Source organism: Penicillium lagena (assembly GCF_028827675.1).
Source record: "Penicillium lagena strain IBT 129212 chromosome Unknown utg000005l_segment0_segment0, whole genome shotgun sequence".
NCBI lineage: Eukaryota > Fungi > Ascomycota > Eurotiomycetes > Eurotiales > Aspergillaceae > Penicillium > Penicillium lagena.
This window is the reverse complement of record NW_026623226.1, coordinates 1,621,092-1,640,960: the sequence shown is the minus strand read 5'-3', so window position 1 is coordinate 1,640,960 and position 19,869 is coordinate 1,621,092. Positions and strand designations below refer to the sequence as shown.

The 19,869-nt window shown below is 51.6% G+C and overlaps 10 protein-coding genes across 10 annotated transcripts; 4 read left to right on the top strand and 6 right to left on the bottom strand.

Moving 5' to 3' along the window:
* Positions 1 to 9: 9 nt before the first annotated feature.
* Positions 10 to 870, bottom strand: N7510_007365 (uncharacterized protein; the record flags this gene model as incomplete). Its single annotated transcript, XM_056979290.1, has 1 exon — positions 10 to 870. One exon carries the CDS (start codon positions 868 to 870, stop codon positions 10 to 12), a length of 861 nt encoding a protein of 286 aa, XP_056832333.1.
* A 218-nt stretch (positions 871 to 1,088) lies between these two features.
* N7510_007364 (putative GTPase NOG2) lies at positions 1,089 to 3,236 on the top strand (the record flags this gene model as incomplete). The annotated part of the gene is made up of 3 exons (XM_056979289.1): positions 1,089 to 1,186; positions 1,255 to 1,999; positions 2,400 to 3,236. The coding sequence occupies 3 exons, from the start codon at positions 1,089 to 1,091 to the stop codon at positions 3,234 to 3,236; spliced, it is 1,680 nt and encodes a 559-aa protein (XP_056832332.1).
* A 485-nt stretch (positions 3,237 to 3,721) lies between these two features.
* On the top strand, positions 3,722 to 5,882 carry N7510_007363 (protein kinase IKS1; the record flags this gene model as incomplete). Its single annotated transcript, XM_056979288.1, has 2 exons — positions 3,722 to 3,783; positions 3,845 to 5,882. 2 exons carry the CDS (start codon positions 3,722 to 3,724, stop codon positions 5,880 to 5,882), a joined length of 2,100 nt encoding a protein of 699 aa, XP_056832331.1.
* A 621-nt stretch (positions 5,883 to 6,503) lies between these two features.
* On the bottom strand, positions 6,504 to 8,306 carry N7510_007362 (prefoldin-like protein; the record flags this gene model as incomplete). The annotated part of the gene is made up of 1 exon (XM_056979287.1): positions 6,504 to 8,306. The coding sequence occupies one exon, from the start codon at positions 8,304 to 8,306 to the stop codon at positions 6,504 to 6,506; it is 1,803 nt and encodes a 600-aa protein (XP_056832330.1).
* A 143-nt stretch (positions 8,307 to 8,449) lies between these two features.
* On the top strand, positions 8,450 to 9,702 carry N7510_007361 (TFIIH/NER complex subunit TFB3; the record flags this gene model as incomplete). Its single annotated transcript, XM_056979286.1, has 3 exons — positions 8,450 to 8,489; positions 8,543 to 8,783; positions 8,841 to 9,702. 3 exons carry the CDS (start codon positions 8,450 to 8,452, stop codon positions 9,700 to 9,702), a joined length of 1,143 nt encoding a protein of 380 aa, XP_056832329.1.
* Positions 9,703 to 9,963: 261 nt separating this feature from the next.
* N7510_007360 (endo-beta-1,2-glucanase) lies at positions 9,964 to 11,935 on the bottom strand (the record flags this gene model as incomplete). The annotated part of the gene is made up of 8 exons (XM_056979285.1): positions 9,964 to 10,074; positions 10,132 to 10,304; positions 10,370 to 10,641; positions 10,700 to 10,772; positions 10,821 to 11,088; positions 11,155 to 11,278; positions 11,336 to 11,586; positions 11,642 to 11,935. 8 exons carry the CDS (start codon positions 11,933 to 11,935, stop codon positions 9,964 to 9,966), a joined length of 1,566 nt encoding a protein of 521 aa, XP_056832328.1.
* Positions 11,936 to 12,550: 615 nt separating this feature from the next.
* Positions 12,551 to 15,055, bottom strand: N7510_007359 (transcription factor domain-containing protein; the record flags this gene model as incomplete). The annotated part of the gene is made up of 2 exons (XM_056979284.1): positions 12,551 to 14,250; positions 14,617 to 15,055. 2 exons carry the CDS (start codon positions 15,053 to 15,055, stop codon positions 12,551 to 12,553), a joined length of 2,139 nt encoding a protein of 712 aa, XP_056832327.1.
* A 107-nt stretch (positions 15,056 to 15,162) lies between these two features.
* N7510_007358 (chaperonin 10-like protein) lies at positions 15,163 to 15,546 on the bottom strand (the record flags this gene model as incomplete). Its single annotated transcript, XM_056979283.1, has 1 exon — positions 15,163 to 15,546. The coding sequence occupies one exon, from the start codon at positions 15,544 to 15,546 to the stop codon at positions 15,163 to 15,165; it is 384 nt and encodes a 127-aa protein (XP_056832326.1).
* Positions 15,547 to 15,965: 419 nt separating this feature from the next.
* On the bottom strand, positions 15,966 to 17,623 carry N7510_007357 (glycoside hydrolase family 1 protein; the record flags this gene model as incomplete). Its single annotated transcript, XM_056979282.1, has 4 exons — positions 15,966 to 16,141; positions 16,197 to 16,693; positions 16,749 to 17,035; positions 17,090 to 17,623. 4 exons carry the CDS (start codon positions 17,621 to 17,623, stop codon positions 15,966 to 15,968), a joined length of 1,494 nt encoding a protein of 497 aa, XP_056832325.1.
* Positions 17,624 to 18,192: 569 nt separating this feature from the next.
* On the top strand, positions 18,193 to 19,791 carry N7510_007356 (putative MFS hexose transporter; the record flags this gene model as incomplete). The annotated part of the gene is made up of 2 exons (XM_056979281.1): positions 18,193 to 18,345; positions 18,400 to 19,791. The coding sequence occupies 2 exons, from the start codon at positions 18,193 to 18,195 to the stop codon at positions 19,789 to 19,791; spliced, it is 1,545 nt and encodes a 514-aa protein (XP_056832324.1).
* Between the last annotated feature and the right edge of the window lie 78 nt (positions 19,792 to 19,869).

The window sequence follows — 19,869 nt, the reverse complement described above, 5'->3', positions numbered from 1 at the left end:
AGATCACGTTCAAAGCTTGCCTCCAGTGATCTGCTCTCCAATCTTTTTGAGTCTGCCCTGGAGAATATCCCAGCGCTGGGTCTCGCTCTTCCGTCCTTCGTTGACAATTGACTCGACAGTCCGGGGGTTACCCAAATTCCAGATACTTTCACCCTCTGAATGGTCATTGCTCCACGCCTTGTTGGAACCGGTAGGGAATACCTTGGCGATTTCGGCGTCGAGCTGCTCCTCTGTGGTGATAAACTTGCGCGCATTCATGTACAGGTGTTGCAAGTTCTCCTGGCGTTCCATTTCCTTCTCAGCCAGCTTGGACTCCATGCGCGCTTTCGATTGAGCCAAACGCTCCTCTCGGTTGGGATCCGGTAGGACGGCCATCTTTTCATGCAGCATCGCTTGGACGATGGACGGCCGCGTCAACCGCTCATCGTCTCTCTCGGGCTGGTAGAGGACCCGTTCGCGTTGGGCTTGGCTGGCCTGACTCCGGGCAGTGATCCTTTCATCAGCCACCCGTTTTCGCTGGTACAATTCCCGAATACCTTGTCGGAGGTTCTTTCGTCGCAGCGCCGCCATTTTCAGTCTGAATTCCTGTTTCTCGGGGTCGCTGCTGTTCTTCACTTCGCGCTCGGTCGCTGGGGCCTGCGTCGCGGCATCGATATACTGCTTTGTCCCCTTGTCCGGCCGTCGAGCCGGGAATATCTCGCGAGGCACCGGGAGAGTACCCTTGACGCGTGGTTTGGTCTGGGCAGATGGCTGGATGGCTCTTGGGACATCGACAAAGTGAGGAGATTCGGGGCCGACTCGAAAACTGGAGGAGGACGCAAAGCCACGGACCTGCACGGTGGCCGCCCGGCCGCTGCGGAGGAGGGACATGTTGGACAATTGAACCCGGTCACTCCGTGTCTTCGGGAGGATCGTTAGCAGGAATGGATGGAGGTTGGGCGACGAAGCGAGTTTGCGAGTGGCCCGTGCGCGGCAGAAACACTCCGCTCGCCATTTTTTTTCTTTTCCTCTTCCACTCCATCTCCGACCTGCCACACTTTTGTCAAGGCAGCGAAATTCTCTTTTAGTTTTCCAAATCACCCTAAATCATGGGTACCGGAAAGAAGGAGGCCGCCCGTAAGGTGCGGCAGGGTAAGCTGGACGATGGCATGGGAAACGTGAAGACCAAAGGTGAAAACTTTTACAGGTACATTTTCCCCCTACCCCAAGGAACCACGCTGCTCAAGGAATCAATGTGGACTGACAATCATCTAGAGATGCAAAGAAGATAAGGACCTTGAACATGTTCAAGGATGGCAAGGCCCAACGGAATGCTTCTGGAAAAATCACCAAGGCTGCCTCCTACCAGTCGCGCGATGCCCCGGTGGCTCGCATTGAGCCTAACCGGAAATGGTTTGGCAACACCCGGGTCATCTCACAGCAGGCACTGTCTTCATTCCGTGAGGCCGTAGCAGAGCGTGCAGCGGACCCATACCAGGTCCTGCTCAAGACCAACAAACTTCCCATGAGTCTCATCCGGGATGGTGACGGGGTGAATGGCTTGAAACAGCACCAGGCTAAGATGGCAGTTGAAACCGCTCCATACGTTGACACCTTCGGTCCCAAGGCTCAGCGAAAGCGAGTGAAGCTAGGCGTGGCATCTCTGGAAGACCTTGCTGGCGAGACCGCCAAGATGCACGACTCGTACCTCGAGAAGCTGGATCAAGGCACATTCGCGGATGGGACTGCGATCGTGAATGGCGACGACGTCGCTCGCGAGGACCCCGGCACTTATACGACTGCGCGAGAGTCGGTATTCTCCAAGGGGCAAAGCAAGCGGATTTGGAATGAACTTTACAAAGTCATCGACTCCTCCGATGTTGTGATCCACGTTTTGGATGCCCGTGACCCCGTTGGTACCCGCTGCCGGAGTGTTGAGAAATATATCCACGACGAAGCTCCACACAAACACTTGATCTTTGTTCTGAACAAGTGCGATCTTGTCCCGACCGGCGTTGCTGTAAGTCTCTTTTTTTCCCTTCTTTCCATATTTCCACCACCGTGCTTCGATTCTTTTTGTTTTATATCATTTTACTTTTTGTCCCCTCGGCCATCTGGCCGTGCCATTGCTAAGTCAAGGCTTCTTCCTGCGACACATGTCGTGCTTTTTTCAATGGGAGTCTGTCTGTTACAGCTTTGGTAGATTGATGCTGGTCCGCGCCGAACCTCTTTCTGAGACTAGGTTGACTGGTTTTCGTCTTGAAAACCGGTCTCAAGGACCAAGCGTGCTTTGTTTTTGAGTTGAGTCCTGCTTCTGCCTTCTTTGGTGGCTTTATAGCAGGCCTCTTAGTAACATCCCACACATTCTGCGCTTTTCATATTGGTTGGTGATTGATTGCTAACATGAAATCTGTTATCAGGCTTCCTGGGTCCGCCACCTGTCAAAAGATTATCCCACTCTCGCGTTCCACGCCAACATCAATAACTCCTTTGGTAAAGGCTCTCTCATCCAGCTGCTTCGCCAATTTTCAGCCCTGCACTCCGACCGGAAACAAGTTTCTGTCGGTTTCATCGGATACCCTAACACCGGCAAATCTTCCATCATCAACACTCTTCGGAAGAAGAAGGTCTGCACCGTGGCTCCTATCCCTGGTGAGACCAAAGTGTGGCAGTACATCACCCTGATGAAGCGGATCTACCTCATCGATTGCCCTGGAGTCGTTCCGCCAAACCAGAATGACACTGAGGAGGACATCCTTCTTCGTGGCGTTTGCCGGGTTGAGAATGTGGAGAACCCAGAACAATATATTCCAGCTGTTCTTCGCCGCGTCCAACCCCGTCACCTGGAGCGGACATATGGTGTTAAGGATCAACATGATGCCATTGAGTTTTTGAGTGTTCTTGCTCGCAAGGGAGGCCGACTACTCAAGGGAGGCGAGCCGGACCTGGACGGCGTGGCCAAGATGGTGATCAATGATTTCCTCCGCGGGAAGATTCCTTGGTTCACGCCTCCTCCAAAGGGAGCTGGCGTGGAAGACGGTAAGATCGAGGGTCGTGAAGGCCGACTTGGGGAGATGGGACGCAAGCGCAAGTTGGACGAGACAACCTCTGAGGCAGCCGACGAGAAAGCCGAATCCTCCGATTCGCAGCCTGGTGGTGATCAGGAGTTTGAGGGGTTTGAAGAGACCGACGATGATAACGACTCCATTGCAAACCTGGAAATCAGCGATGAAGAAAGCGGCGAGGAGAACGACTGAAAAAGAGCCCAGACGAATGCGACCGCAACGGTCAATGATCACTACAGGATGGCCATACTCGATTGAGCTATCCTCCAACACCCACCAGGCTTCAGACCGTGAATTGAGCATCCGAACCCGGTCACTCCAATTCCAGAAGTGGTCATGCGTACTTCACCTCCCCAGCAGCTCAGCGTCGCAGAGCGCTAGTCCTTGCTGCGAACCTGCATTTCGACTCTGCATCCTGCGCCGGATTGTACCTATCCTGTACAGCCACTACGTATCGAGTCCATAGAGCACTCGGCACTTCACTAGATACCCGATGAGCAATAAAAGCAATCAATTTGTCCATTCTTGCAACGCGTAAACACCCTCCCCGCCCGTCGGTCAGGCTATAGATTCTGCGCTTCACCGCCCGGCATAAATGGCATGCGGGGCGGCAGTTCGGCTCCGTCATCCACCAAACACAGCTTCAACCCAGGACCAGCGAGATGCTGCTGTAGACAATGTCGGACGACGACATGTCGATGATTCCCTACAACGGGGGATCCAACATGGATGTGGTGTTGTATGTATTTCCTCTCCATTCCACTGCTCTGGAGCCAGCTCTCATTACGGCTCATTTATAGGCGGCACAACGACTCCGTTGTGGTGTTTGATCGGGATTCGCAACAGCTGGTCCTGAGAAACACGGCTGACCACAATGATGGCGGCAACTTGGAGCTGGCAGACTGTCCCCTCTGCCATCGCCCCATGCGCGAGGGCAGCAGAGGGCGGGACTCTCACCGCGCAAGCACTAATCCTCAAGCGGAGTTTATTAATCCCAATTACTTCCGCATGCTGAACAACAGTCTCCCAAGCTCTGCAAGCTCCTCGAATCCCCCCTCCCCGCGTCGTCGACTCGTTCAGCCAGCACTATCAGATGGTCCGACTCCGACACCCGACGGTGTCCATTCTCACGGCCCACCGCCGACATCGCAAGGGATATCCTCTGCCGCATTCAGCCCAGACTACTTTCAGAGGTTTTTTGTGGAGGAAAAGGTTCTAGGACGCGGTGGAAAGGGCGTGGTGCTACTAGTCAAGCATATGTTGGACGGGGTCTCACTGGGACAATATGCCTGCAAGCGCGTGCCCGTCGGCGATGACCATGAGTGGCTCGAAAAGGTCCTCGGCGAGGTCCAGTTGCTGCAGCATCTGTCACATCAGAACCTTGTATCCTATCGGCACGTCTGGCTGGAAAACGCCAAGCTCAGTACCTTCGGTCCCAGAGTGCCGTGTGCATTTATCCTCCAGCAGTACTGCAATGCTGGAGACCTACACAACTACCTTTGTGGCTCCGTACAAACTTCAACCACGACCCAGCAGCTCAAGGAGCGACTGCGGCGAAGATCCAAGGGTGAGCCCGAGCCTCCAACCGCCCTGGTGGGACCTCGGACTCTCCAGCTGGATGAGATCTATTCTTTCTTCCGCGATATCACTTCGGGTCTTCGTTACCTTCACGCAAACGGGTACATTCATCGGGACTTAAAGCCCAACAATTGCTTGCTTCACGAGACCAGTGACGGAATCCGAGTGCTGGTGAGCGACTTCGGTGAAGTTCAAGGTCATAATGCGATACGAAAATCGACTGGTGCAACCGGCACAATCTCGTACTGCGCGCCGGAGGTCCTTCGACGGGAGCACCCGGATGGACCATTCGGGAACTTTAGTTTCAAATCCGACATCTTCTCGCTGGGGATGATCCTCTACTTTTTGTGTTTTGCCGACCTTCCATACGCCAGTGCCGACCTTATCAACGAGGAAAAGGAAGACCTAGACCAACTCCGAGAAGAGATCAGCCGCTGGAAAGGATTTGATAAAGCACGGAGAATGCGACCCGATCTTCCGGAGAGACTGTACACTTTCCTTGAACGATTGCTCTCTGTGGATCCCAACCGAAGACCATCCGCAGACGAAGTGTTGAGTGGTATCCAAGTGGGAGCCAATACGAGCGAGCGTTTTCGCTACAAAAGAGCCAGCTCGGCGGGCCCGGAGGTGTCTCCGGCCTCTCGGATCCATCCTGTCAATAGCCCACATCCGTCTATGGGCCAGCGTGCTGTATCGCCCACCAAGAAAATGCCTCGCAGCCCAGTGAATTTCCGGCACGACTCGCTGTTTGACTCTAACAGTCACTCCAGAGCCAGCACAGCCCCGGCACCAGACACAAAACCGGAAGATGGACATTCGCCCAGCCCTGATCGAGACCTAATGGTCCGGCCCAGATATTCAACATCTCCTCCCATTTCCCCGACTCGAAGATCCGTTCTCGAAGAACCCCCTATCGACGCCCATCCCCCTCCTCAGCAGCAACTTCTGCCGCCCCCACCCAGCCGATTCCATTTTTTGCAGTCAGTGTTTTCTTTCTCCAATCAATCGCCTTCATCCTCAACTCTGCACCTCTCGCTCTTCATCGTCAAGGTAGTCTCGGTTCTCCACCCGTGCTCCCCTTTGGCTGTCAGCCCGTGGATCCTCTACCCTCTTATTGTTCTCGCAGCGGTGACTTCGCGTATCCGCAACGTTCGGATGCAAATCCTTGCCCTGGTCGTACATCTTGCAGTTGTCATTCTCGGTCTACGCCTGGGAGCATTGTGCGTGTGGCATAAAGGGACGTCGGTGTTGCGAGTGTGATTTTTCAACCTCTTGGGTCTTTCTCGCTGGATACCTTTTCTCCCCAACGTAATGCTTCTTATGACTGTTCATGATCGTGCACCGCACACTCCATTGTGATACCTTTTAGCAGCAATTGATTATTCACTACTGGCATACAAGGTCCGTCCATATGCTACGGTTCACAATGGCTCGATGCCATTTCCATTAGTTCTATTTAATATGTAATATTGGATGTCGGGGGACAAAAATAAACTACATTCCCACGGATATGCATCCCAAACCACGTTATAACAAGCCCAGGCTGACCAACAAATACCCGTAAGTACTCTTGATGAGCACAGTACAGGTGACTGTCAATCAGAAGAGCAAGCATGAAGAATGGCCTGAGCGTAGGGATGCCGCCAGAGAAGCCCTCGGTTTGCTTGGATTAATCTTGGAATTCAGATAGATGGATGCATATCACTGAATGGTATGGTCCATTTATTGGCTGCGGAATACACCACGGTCAAATGAATTCCTTTCTATTCTTCCATCGTGCGATGGTGTGACTGTCCTACAGAATGTAAAGAATGAGTTGAATAATTGGTATCGAGTTTGCATTCGGGTATAAAGTAGCCCTGTTTGCGCATTGGTGACATGCTATCTCATCCGAGCAGCTCTAAACTTGCTGATCCGTTTCGGTGGGTCCTCGTCTTCAATAGGAACCATCTCCTGCTCGTCATCGTTGACGAACCCGCCATTCTGGTGGACGAGGCGGTTCCGCGCTTTGTAGAATTCAGTGGCGATCTCGCGACGGTGGATCTCTTCATCTAGCTCTTCTCCTTCGGGTGCCGCGGCAGTTCCCGGGGTGATATCGCGCTCGACCAGCCTATCGGCCAAAGTTTTCCCCTCCGGGGGTTGGGGAGCAGAGGGGATATTGGGAACGTCGGTGATCGGAGTAGAGAAGGGTTTGGGTTCCTTCGGCGTGGCCGGGAAAAGGGGAGGGGGCACCGACGAAGGAGTCGCGTTGGTTTGTTTTCTCGTATCCCGAGATTCGGCAAAATGTGAGGATCTGCTAGTGGGAGTGTTGTCCATGGTACCGCTTTCAGGGGCTGCGTCTCGTGCCTTCTTGAAGCGCGAGACCTTCTTGGGAGCCTCTGTAGCCGCTGGACGAGTATCCTGCGAGTTATCCGTCCGTTCGACAATCGAGTCCGAAAGCACCGGGACATCTGGCCGCGGAGGAAGTGTCCTCTTCTCTGCAGCTGGAGGATTAGGCGCAGGCGCAATATCAAGATCGTCGGCGAATGCAACGCGCTTCTTGGGCTTCTTTTCTTTGACAGGGCCATCAACATTGCCATTTGCTGGCCCACTCTGTTCCACAGCCGGTGGGTCGATTTCCTCCCTGACATCTGCAGGAAGCGACTGCGAATCCTTGCCCATATTCCACATTCCCCGGGCGTTGAGCTTAGCCTCCAGTTCGCGCATCTGCTGGTGGTAATCTTCGGAGAGCACTGAGTAGGAGCGGCCGAATTCATCCTCATCATCGTCCTCGTCCGTTTGGTACTCATAATCCTCGTCGACAGATACATCGCTTGCATCCTCATCCATCTCCAGCTCCGCCACAATCGCGCCCACTTCATTAATGCCGTACTGGAACATCTCACGGCGGAGTTGGGCATCTTCTGTAGATTCATTGACATCGGTTACCGGTAGTTGTTTGCGGTCCTCTTCAGTAACCAGAGACACCGGACGAGAAAGATCGACCTGATCATCCGCATTTGTGCCGCTTGCTTCTGGTGCAGAGTGCGGGCCATGTGTACCAATCTCGGGATCAGCGGCTAATTGAGCCGGCGCTTGCGCGACACTCTCGCGCACAGCTGAGGAACTACCGGTGGCACTGCTCTCCCCAGCAGCCATGTCGGGAATATTTTCAACCCCTGCCTTCTTCAGAGCATTTAAGAGCTGTGGCGCATCGTCTCCGGGTGTATTGACGGAACTGGAAATCACCCGCCCTTCCTCGTCCAGCTCCTCCATGATTTCCGACATGGGGAGTAAGGTCTCGCCTTGCGCAGAGGCCTGACCGTTGAAATCAAGACCATCCAACTCATCTTCTGCTGCGCGCAGACGTTTCTCCATGGTCCCGATGTTCTGCTTGACATAGTCGATTCGGCGGCCGAGAATGTCGACCACTTGTGTGCGAGACCGCGTCAGGCCTTCTTTCCCACCAAGGATGACGTGCACTTCCTCCTCGTTCACCAATGTGCCTCCAAATTCGCGGCCAACCGCAAGCACTTCTTCGGCTAGGGCGTCATTCGGCAGATTGCTGATTTCCTCGCGCAGACCATCGTATTCTGCTTCCCAAATCCGCCAGTGGTAGAGTGATTTCTGAAGCTTGAGGATGTTGTCTTCCAAGGTGAGACGCTGTCCCTCGAGCGCCTCTAGGTTGGGCTTAGGAACCCCCATTGTGACTGACTGGTGTGGTCGAGAAGAAAAAGTTGCCGGTCCGCGGGTGGCAAAAAAAGATAAGGCGGTGTGCGTTATCCTTATCAGCTCCGTAACTCCGTCATTATTCTTCCCACCCTCACCTCATCTGTCTCTCAAGCATCATGTCGGCCACAAGTGGTGTAGCCCGCCGGGATGAGGACGGTAAGTTTCTTTGAGCGTTTTTCCTGATGAACCCTCATTCTGATCGCAACTAGAGGTCTGCCCTGTCTGCAAATCCTCACGATATCTCAACCCGAACATGCGATTCCTCATCAATCCGGAATGCTACCACAAGATGTGCGAGTCCTGTGTGGATCGGATATTCTCGTCTGGCCCATCCAGCTGCCCTGTAGCTGGATGTCGGAAAACCCTGCGCAAAAACAAGTTCCGCCAGCAGACATTCGAGGATATCGGGGTGGAGAGGGAGGTTGATATTCGACGCCGAGTGATGCAAGTGTAGGTTTCATGTCTTGTGTGTGGTTTTGATCTCGATTGACATTTCTCCTTTCGCAGATTGAACCGCCGAGAAGAGGAGTTCGACTCGAAACGCGCCTATGACGATTTTCTCGAGCAACGCGAAGAGATTATAGCCAACCTAGTGTCCGGCATCGACGTGGCCAAAACCGAGTCAAAGCTGAAGAGATATGCGACGGATAATGTGCAGTCAATCCGGACGAATCAAGCTTTGGAGGCTGAGGAATCGCAGTCGTTCCAGGCACGGATGACTCTAGAGCAAGAGGAAGCACGGCTGCGGCGACAGGCGGCGCGCGAAGAATATGAGAATGAGCGACGCGAGATGCAGGCCGGGCGAAACGATTTTCTCCTGCGTCTGGCTGCCGGTTCGCCAGCCGATGCAGCCGCCATCGCACGTGAAGGTCATAAGGTACTTCTCAAGAAATCGTCTGCTCGACGCAGCGAGGAAGACCGTATCCGCCAAAAACAGGCTGCTTTACGTGGCACGGACATCAAACGCACCGCTGGTCTACTCAATACGGCCGACACTGCCGGCACCGCTGATACTGGACTCGTCAAGGGTCTCCGCAAGATCAAGGCGCCTGAGCCCGAGAAGCCCTACGATCCATTCGCCGGCATGGTCCCAGAGAAGCACGACTACTACACACTTCAGGATTACTACCCCTCCGCGTTTCTGGATAAGATTCGCAAGGATATGCGCATGCAGGCTGGTGGTTATGACCTGCGCGAATACTACTCACGCTCCTTGATGGAAGCCTTCGCAGGCCTCGGCGTTTCCGTCGCGGAAGAGCTCGCACAGCGCGATGCTACCTCCATCCAGGGTCGGTCGAAGGCAGCGTCGACAGAGGGCGCTGCTATGGCTGCCGTGGAAAATCCTGTTGCTAGTGAAAACGCGGCCTGAAGTAGGCTTTTGGCCTTCCCTTACTCTTTTAGCGGAGAAACCCTATTTCTGTCATGTTTGTCTAGTTGAAAAGCATAGCGTGGCGTCTTTTTGTATCTGGTTATGGCCTCATGTCTACTTTTATCCTATCAACCTCTTAATCCAAGATGGAGCTCAAAAGTTATCGAACGATCCCATTTAAGTTGAAGACCTTGAACAAATATATCTTGTAATAAAAAGGTAGTTCACAGGCGCAGTGTGTATAACTCAAGGTAGCTGAATCTAAGTGCAAAGAGTGAAATCCTCCAAGCCCGCATCAGGGACAGTCTCTTCGGGGAGGCAGAATTTGACATTCTCTCCTTTGATATCTTTGAACACGCTCGAGTATTCGTTCTAGACGTGCATTGTGGTTAGTATCAACCCTTTCAAGCTGGATGGCCTCGAACGAACCGTTGCAATGCTGATGAACTCCTCATAAAGACCATCACTCTTCATCTTCTGACGAGTCCATTCAGTCACGCCTCCGAGGATAGCATTCACGGTCGTAATCTTGCTATCCCAGGTGACAAGAGCAGAAACCCCTGTTCCATCCACACGAGTGGACTCGGTGCTTCCGTAGGGGTCTAAGCGGATGTCGTCAGAACAGAAACTCTTCGGTGAACGCAAATACCACGGGTTCAACACTTACTCTGTCCCTTTTTGGCAATGGCCATATTTCTCCACCAAGCCAAGCCGACAGCCTTGTTGAACAGGATAGTAGGGAACACGCTGTATGGGGTGATAACGTCCAGTTCCTGGACTGTCTGGTTCGAGATGGATGGAATGCCAGCGTTCGAGATGTACCCGATTACCTGGCCATTCGAGGGGTCGGTAGAGTTGTTCACTGAGGCAAACATGCCGGGGACTTTGGTGACCACAGAGTTGCAGGTACGCACACGTTCGGCGTTTTCGTAGACACGCCTAACAGAATTGTTAGCTTTAAATGGTAGAGAGCCTGTTCCCTTGGGCTCTGACATACCGAATGATATCAACGTCGTAGTAGGGCATCTCCATGACCTTCCAGGTTTCGTGGCTAGAGAACCAGTATCCTTCTTGGGGTCAGAATCACTATCTTACTGAGTTGATGGGCATGAACTGACCTTTCTGGACAGTGACAGGACCAACATGGCCCATGTCGTAGTCCACGCTCACCAACTGAGGCCGCTTGATCGCCCACAATGCCTGCTTATCCACGTCTGACAAACCACCAAAGAAATTGAGCCAGAAAGTGAACAGCTCTCCTTCATAGGGATCATTGAGTAGACCAGTTCCTTCACAGTCATATGACTGGTTAGGGTCATTGACGGGAAGAGATTGGTTCTTTATGTCGATAACGGAGCAGACTCGACCATTTCCTTTGTAAAAGATCTGTTCATCCAGTTTAGTATGTGGGTTCATGCATGATTTATATATTTCGAAACATATCACACATACCTGCGCTGCAGTAGTCTTGGTATAATCCATCCAGGTCTGCCATTTGCTAGCAAGCTCCTTGTAGGAGGCATTGTTAGTGTTTTCCAGAGCCTGGATAAAGCCGTAGACGGCCCACAGAAGCTCTCTGAGAAATAATTACGTTAGTCGTAAATTTCAAAAACGCCCAGAAAATAACGATTACCCGTTGTCAAGCCCAGGCACGCGGTTAACCCAGTCCCAAGTAGGAGTGAGATCTTGGGTGCTAGATGTAAACCAAGGCAGAAATCCACCGAAACCAGGGTACGTCTCGTTGAATCTCAGATAAGTCTGCAGCTTGGTCTCCATGATTGAAACCACCATCCCAGGGGCTGCAGCTGGGTTATTAGGAGACAGGAAACGGGCAGCCTCTGCTGAGCCCGCAATCGCATGAGTATAGAGCATGACTTGAAGTGACTATTGCAGATATTAGCTTCAGTAGCCAAGGAACATTACAAACTCTACAACTAACCTCCTTGCTGGCTGCACTGAAAGGGTGCTTCACGGTTCTCTCTCCAGTCACCCAATCAATATTGGTGCCATCGTAAGACATGCCATTCGCTGTGTTGTAGGAAACGTTGTTCTGGTGGAACTGTCCTTCCCAGTATAGCATGTCATTGATGAACTTGCTCGGGTCTTGAAGGACCTGCTGTTGGGTATATTGAGAAGCGAAGCGGCATGATGGCGCTTTGGCTTGGCCCGAGGGCAAAGCACTTGCCAGTGCTGCCCATGTCAGGGCGAGAGATGACGCGTGCGTAACACGCATGGTATATTTATCGCAAAAAGAAATGAAAGAGAGACGAATGGAGAAGAATCGAAGAATTGGAAATCACAAATTGGAAAATAAAGGTGTCCGACGTGGTCTTACGAGGCCATTTATAAGTTTCTCAGGCTGCATTCTTGTGCCTGCAGTGCTGAACACTAGTGGGTACAAACCACACTGCCCAGGTCAAAAGCAAATCAATCTCAACAATAATGTTAATTTTCTGGGGCTCCCCGCACTTTACTCCTGAATCCCCCCGGAGAAGCCTTAACTGGGTCCGCGTGTCTTGGGACGGGGAAATTTCAATTGGCCCGGGGAAATAATTGAAGCGGCATAGTGAGCTAAGCTTTTGGAGAAATGTTTCAAGAATGTCCGTTGATTCTCTACATTGATCTCGATCATACAGTCCCAAAATCACAATGACCTACGTAATGTGTCCGATGCCTTTGAATCAAGCCTTGTTAGAATGTCGAGTAAGACCGATAGATCGTTGCGAGCTCTAGCCGATAGTGGAGATGCCTCATACTGGTCAATTATCTCCAGTAGGCCGGCACCAATCAGTCGGATTTTCTCCACCTGTTTCAAAATCATCAAAATCAACCGCCAAAAACAAAGAAGTCATAGATCAAGCCAACTTACACATGGCTCGCCGTTCACCTGCAAAGACCAAAAAGGAGCTTCGCGGATTACACGCAGCATATCACGAGCGATCTCAGTTTTCCGCAGTAGCAAAATATCGTTATGCAATGGCGTAGCGTGGTTAAACTCCTCGAGCTTTTGAGCTATGACCAACCGGAGACAATGTAGTGACACGTAAAGATTTGCTGTCTGGATGATATACTGCTTCAACGGGTTACCCAACTGATTGCTATCCTCGTCGACGTTCATCGCAAACATATCGGGCTGTAGATATGGCGGCAAGTTATCGAGAGACGTCACAAAAAGTAAAAAGAGGTGGTCAATTCGACCTCTTTCTTCGGCAGTTGGAAGCGGTCGCGTAATCAAGCCGGGGTCCTTTCGGCTTTCGAGCAGTCGCAATTCAAGAAGCAAGTCTGACGCAGCTTGCCATAGGCGAAGGTTTGCATTAAACCCTACAATGAAACTCTTTCGCGTCGTATCATCTGGTGCCGAGTTCCCCGGAGAAACAGAGATCTCATCCTCAATCCCAGTAGGATATGCCGTGGTGATACCCGACTCGAATGAAAATTTGTGGATTGTAATGGGGCGGTTATTGAGTATTGCGGCAGATTTGTCCCCAATATAGGCAATCCAAAATGCGCGTCGGCGAAATTCCGCCTCGAGTGGAGATAAGCCCTGTAATGACTTTTCGTCGTGCAGTTGCATCACCTGAGCCAACCGGGTTGCTTCCCCAAAGATGTGCCATGAAAATCTCGGCTTGCCGGCCGCATGCATGCAGTTGGAGTGGAGGTACCGAATGGCCACGGAGTTGGCATTCGGGTATTCCAGGTCGGCTTCAAGGTAAGAGCTCAAGCAGTTTCGAGAGGCATGCAGAAAGATGTCTGCAATCTCCTCCCCCTCAGGGAAAATGTCTTTTGGAAGAAGAAATGCCGCCTCCGCACACACCGCTGTAATGAGGGTGAATGTATGGTCCGGCCACAGGTCCGGATATTTGAGGCTATTCGCGCGATATAAAATGCTTTCGGGCATTGAATTACTACCCTGCAAACTCCGGCCCGTGGCCTGATTGACGAAGAAGCTCAGCCCATCCCGCAGGCTTGGTTCATGAACCAGAGGGATCAAAGGAAATAAATATTCAAAGAAGTAATCGAAACATCGATTTATCATCCGCTCGAGATGTGCTGATGGGCTCCGTAGTGATAGCTCCCTTGCTAGGCTGTGCCATCGTTGCAGGGAAGAGATAGTTCGTGCAGATGGTGCATCGGAGATCGAGGTTCGGACTGTGTGGACTGTGTCTGGTGAGAGGGCGGGATCGAGGGCACTCAGTCCGGCATCCCAGGCGTCTAGAGACAAAGTTCTCGAATCAGGAGCGCAGACAAGTTGGGATGCCGCATCGGCTTCTGGTAATTGCGATGTTGGCGTGGTCGGGGCGTGGTGAGGCCTTGAGCCCACGGTGTTATTGGCCTTGTGTCGTTTCACTTTGGGGCCTCTTCTACCCAACGGCAAATCAAATGTACATTGTTCCCCGGACAGTCGGCAGTTGATGCAAACTGCCGAAGGTTCTGGACAGTCACACTGCGGCGTAATTCGACGGTTAGTTTTCCCTGTTTCAGGAGCCAATGGTCCTTGCACTGACCTTGGCCTTCCTCCGTCGACATCTGTCGCATGCTCTAGGTGGCCTTGGCCGTGGAGACGAGGTTAGGCTAATTGTGGTCATGCTACGTTGTTGCGGAGAATCTTTACGAGGGGTGACGGGGAAATATTTAAGGAATCTGGCGGGGCACATGAAATGGCCACTAAAACGAGAATTTCGGCCCGAGACAAAGCGTGCTCAATTATGCCGAGTGCGAGTACAATTTATACAGTAACCACCAGTTTCTCTCCACTAACCCCTTGTCGCATCAAATCCAACCCCTTCTGCAACCCCTCCAGGCCGTCGCCGACTATATGAATTGGGAGTGGCAACTTATAGCTATCGTCTTCCAGCAACTTTTGCAGGGCCAGCATTATATTATTTCCCCCTTGTAAATGCAGCAGATCGCGACCTCTGAACATCACCGAATCCACGCCGCTTGGGACTTGGATCTCCTCGTCGCCAGTCCAAACCTGGGCATATTTTTTGGGTCCACTTGGATTAAATGCCTCAAAGATGTTTCTCTGGCTGCTACCAGCGCCGACTGCATCAATGATCGCATCGACTCCTTGAGATCCAGATGCTGATTTCACTTCTGTAATCAGAGATGTAGAATTTCTGTCGAATGCTCCGTCTGCACCCAGAACAGAGACGAGGTGCTTGTGATGTTTGGGCGAACTGGTTGCCAAGATCAGGCAATCTGGGACCGCAAGACGAAGAAGCTGAATAACGGCTGCACCAAGTGCAGAGCTACCACCGAGAATGAGCACCGAAGAAGGGTTGAAGCCAGTTGTTGGCCCGTCTGGGAGAAATGGAAGCCGAGTTTTCAGCCCTATCCCAAGAGCCATCATGGCTGTGAGGTAGCATACCCTGGGAGCAAGACGTTAACCCTGTTTACACTCTCTTTCTGTCCAAAAATATTTTAACCAATGGGTCATCATAATACAAAGGCAGGAACTCACCCTAAAGTCGCTGCATTTTCAAAGGACCATGTCGACGGCTTTTTCGCAACCATCATCTCTGGTACCACGGCAAACTTCTGGAATGATGCACCGCGATCGCCGGATGCAAACATAGCAATTACTTTATCTCCGATTGCAAAGTTCTTTACTTTGTCGCCGACAGCTTCAACAACACCAGACCCATCAAGACCAGCTACAAGAGGCCATAAGGTGACTCGATGGCCTTCATCGATCATCTTGCAGTCTGCTGGATTGATAGCGATGGCTTTTAGGCGGATCATGACTTCAGTGGGTTCGACAATTGTCGGCTTAGGGACGCTGGTGGCCACTAATTGGCCACCCTTTTCTCGGACAAGGTATTTGATGTTTTGTAGAGTCATGTCGAGCCAGCCTGTAGTATTATTGTTGGTGAAAGGTCGTTGATCGGGCTATTTCGCCTTTATAAGTTGATCACGGTGTTAAGTGCGGTTCGGAATATTCTTGGACCGGAGTTACCTTATGGGTAATTCTAGTGAACTTAACCTCGACAACACGAAAATGTGTCAATCATCTGGTCGGATTTAACGGAATTAAAGCCGCAATCAGGCTCCATATCGGGGATACCATGATGAAAATCATGCCAGTGACGGAGGGCTTGGGGGCGGGTACCTCTAATTCATTTGATGCCGAACTGGTACCAACTGGGATCGAAATGATAAATTGAAGCAGTGTAGTTCGCGGTCTGAAAAATTCCTTTTATTTATTCTATAGTCATGCCAGATGAACATACTCCCGAACGGAAAACGCCCCACTGTCCCATTTACATGTGCGCTCTAGGACCTTCAGAGGACAGTTGAGATTCGGGGGACACACTTTGCTTCATTCGATCCTCAAACATGCTCTTCAACAGAAGGGCAGATTTCTTGGGTGTTCTTTCGAGCGTGTTGTAGTCGGTAAAAGTCACACCAAACCTGACCCCGTAGCCATCGGACCATTCTGTAATTGAAAGTTAGTAAATTCGATCATTTCGCCTCAAGCCGACGTGACATACCAAGATTGTCCATCAACGACCATGCAAAATAGCCCTTGATGTCAGATCCGTCTTCTGTTCGAGACAATGCAACCGCGTCAAGGTGGTCTTGGAAATATCGAATCCGGTACGTGTCTTCCACGGCTTCGTCACGAGTCATCTTATCTTCTCCAGGGCAAGGGCATCCGTTCTCAGTGACATAGATTGGCAAGCCATACTTCCGATACACCCGAGTAAGGTGCTTCCGGAAAAGGCCCGGAGTTGAACGAAGCCAATGAACACCACTAGGCTCGCCAACGGAAACGCCCTGCTTATTCTCTTGCGACTCGATGAGATTTCCCACGAAATCGGTTTCTGATGCCGGTTCGTCGCTATGGCGAGCAAACTGGGAGGTATAGTAGTTCATTCCATAGAAGTCCATTTCAGCTTCTCGAAGCAGAGTAAAGTCGGCCTCAGTGAATGCTGGGAGGCGATCACCAAGTTGCTCTCGCATGCAGACTGGATAGTCTTGTGCCAGACTGGAGCAATGTTAGCAGCAAATTCTCTTGCATTAAATCGGATTCTAAAACATACCAAACTGGGTTGGCAAACCATCCAATGTGGAATTCCATTCGACGCTCAGCAGCCATTTTGTCGCGCTCATCCTCATTATCCCATGGCTCATAGAAGTCGCCATTCAAAGAGATACCAATTTGACCTTTTTGAGCGCTTCGGAACTTCCTGTTGTACAAAGCAACAGCACGGGCATGGCTCATAATCAAGGCTTTCCCCACGGTCCAGGGTTCAGTGGCAGTATTGCCTTCTGGAGATTGTGGGTTGATGCTGCTCCGACCGGGTGCATTGCCTCCAGTCGCATATCCCTAGCTCTGCGATTAGTTTGAGAGTAAATTTGTGATGAAAATGGTCAAACTCACATAAATGGACACAATCCACGGCTCATTCAGGGTAATCCAATTCTTGACGCGATCACCGAACCGCTCATAGCAGATCTTCGCAAATCTCTCGAAGTCGAGCTGTGATTCCTCCACATCTAGCCACCCTCCATATCTATCATGGAGCTTCTGTGGCAAGTCCCAGTGATAGAGAGTCACCCACGGCACAATGCCTCTTGCGAGCAAGGCATCGATGAGCCTGTCGTAGAATGCAATTCCGGCTTCATTGACAGGATCATCTCGTCCACCCAGCGGAATAATTCTCGACCAAGAGATAGAGAACCGGTACGCCTTGCCGCCATACCGCGAGAGCAGATCGAGGTCTTCCTCATAACGGTGATAGTGATCGCACGCGATGTCTCCGCTTGCCCCCTTGGTCCGGGTAGGCTCCAGATGGCAGAAGGTATCCCAGATGGATTTGCCGCGGCCGTCCTCATCAACCGCGCCTTCTATCTGATATGCGGCTGTAGCAAATCCCCATTCAAAGTCTGCAGGGAGACGTGTAGGCGGCGCCATGACTTGAGTTTCAATACTAGTATCAATGGGGACTCAGGTCAAGCCACTTCTTCCGACGAACGAGTTAAAAAGTCACTCAAGCTCCAGCACATGAATTCAACAACTTATAGCTTCTTGCTATCAACCAACTTGGCAATTCGGCGTGGGGTTGATCACTCCCCGGAGATTTGTGTTTGCCGCGTCGGGAGAATATCAGAGGAACGGCGAAATATCGAGCGACGACAGCCAAGGAAAGCCTTCCGGTGGATCCCAACCCATTCTCCACGTTCTATTTCCCCGAAATTCGGGAAAACTTATTTTTGACTCTGGTCGGCCGCGCAAGATTCTTGTCCCCGTGGGGAGTAGGTCTCCGCACAGGAAGTTTTTGACAGCAGCAGGTGCGCGCCTTTCAACCATTTATGCCGATCTAGAATTCTATAAGAAGTGCAGGCATGTCTTCATCCTGGCTTCCAAGGTCCCGTCCTCATCCTCACCTTCGTTCTCCCGCCATCTTCGCGTCCCCAGCGATTGAGTCCAAGTGATCCTATCACAGGCTTTCACTTGAGTCGTTGCGACTTACTTCTTCCACAATGGCTCCCGCTGCCGCCCATGCCGCCGAGGCTATTGTGTCGTCCATCGACGTGCAGTCGATGCCCCCATTCTGGCGTCGGAAGAATGGAATTCTACTGTACTTTCTCCTCACCTCCTCATTGCTGGCGAGTGCTGCACTCGGTATCGATGGCGTAAGTGGCTCTCCTGTTACATTGCTGCTGATGTACATTGACAAGCCTTCATAGTCCATGACGAACGGCATGCAGGTTCTCTCATCCTGGCAAGACCGTTTCGGGCACCCTGAGGGTTCAACGCTAGGGTTCTTTGGAGCCTCCAGCGCCATTGGTGGTGTCATTCCCTTCATCTTTCTCAGCTGGATTGGCGACAAATTTGGTCGTCGTCTCCCTACTGCCCTCGGCTCGGTTGTTATCATTACTGGAGTCATTATCGAGTTCTTTGCTACCTCGCTGAATATGTACATTGGCGGCAAGATCGTGCTGGGCGCCGGCTCCTCACTCATCCAGATGGGTGCTCCGGTCCTGGTGACTGAACTGTCTCATCCCAAGGAACGTGTCCAGGTCACGACCTTCTACAACACCTCAATTGTTCTTGGGTATGTCATTGGCGCCTGGGCAACATTTGGTTGCAATAAAATCACCAGCCAGTGGTCATGGAGGTTGCCCACTCTGATCCAGGTCCTCCCCTCGGCCTACCAGTTCTGTCTAATTTGGTTCTGCCCCGAGTCGCCCCGTTGGCTGATTGCCAAAGGCCGCTTTGAGGAGGCTCGCAACATCCTCGTGAAGTATCATGGCGAGTGCGACCCCAATTCAGAGCTGGTTAATATCGAATGCGCAGAGATCCAACAGGCCATCGACAAGGAAGCCGAAAACAACATTAGCTGGAAGGACTTCTTCTCGTCTGTCCCCAATCTGAAGCGCATTTCCCTCTGCTTTGCCACAGCCGTCTTCAGTCAGAGCTCTGGGAATTTGCTCGTGTCAAACTACCTAACCCAAATCTTGAAGGACACGGGCTTGAAGACTTCTTATGAAATCACCCTCGTGAACGGGATGGTCACCCTGTGGCAATACATCGTTGCTATCCTGGTTGCCTTCACGGTCGATCGATTCCGGCGTCGGTTCTTCTTCCTGACTGGGTCCGGTGGAGTTGTGGTCACATTCATCGTTTGGACAATAGCCGCGCAGAGATACCTTGAGCACGGCTCCCTTCCAGCAGGACGAGTGGTCATCGCCTGTATCTTTGTCTTCCAATTCTTCTACACCTTTGCCTGGACGAACCTGATCGTCACGTACCCACTCGAGGTCGTCACCCTCCAGATGCGCGCGAAGACTTGGGCATTCGTGCTTCTCACCATTCAGGTGGCGTCCATCTTCGGCAGCTATGTCAACCCGATCGGGTTGCAGAACATCGGTTGGAAGTTTTATATCTATTATGACATTTGGGTGTTGCTCATCTTCCTCATTGTCTATTTCTTTTTCGTGGAGACATCGGGCCCTACGCTGGAGGAATTGGCTTATCTATTTGAAGGGGACGATGAGAAACAGAGGCTGGCGGAGAAGGTTGAGGTGCAGAAGGAGCAAGTGGTACTCCAAGAGCATGTGGAGGACAAGATGCCTTGAGCTACCGATTAATGTGTTTATATGAAATAATTTCGATAATTCCATTCAAATTTCATTATCTTGGGAATTCTACAAAAC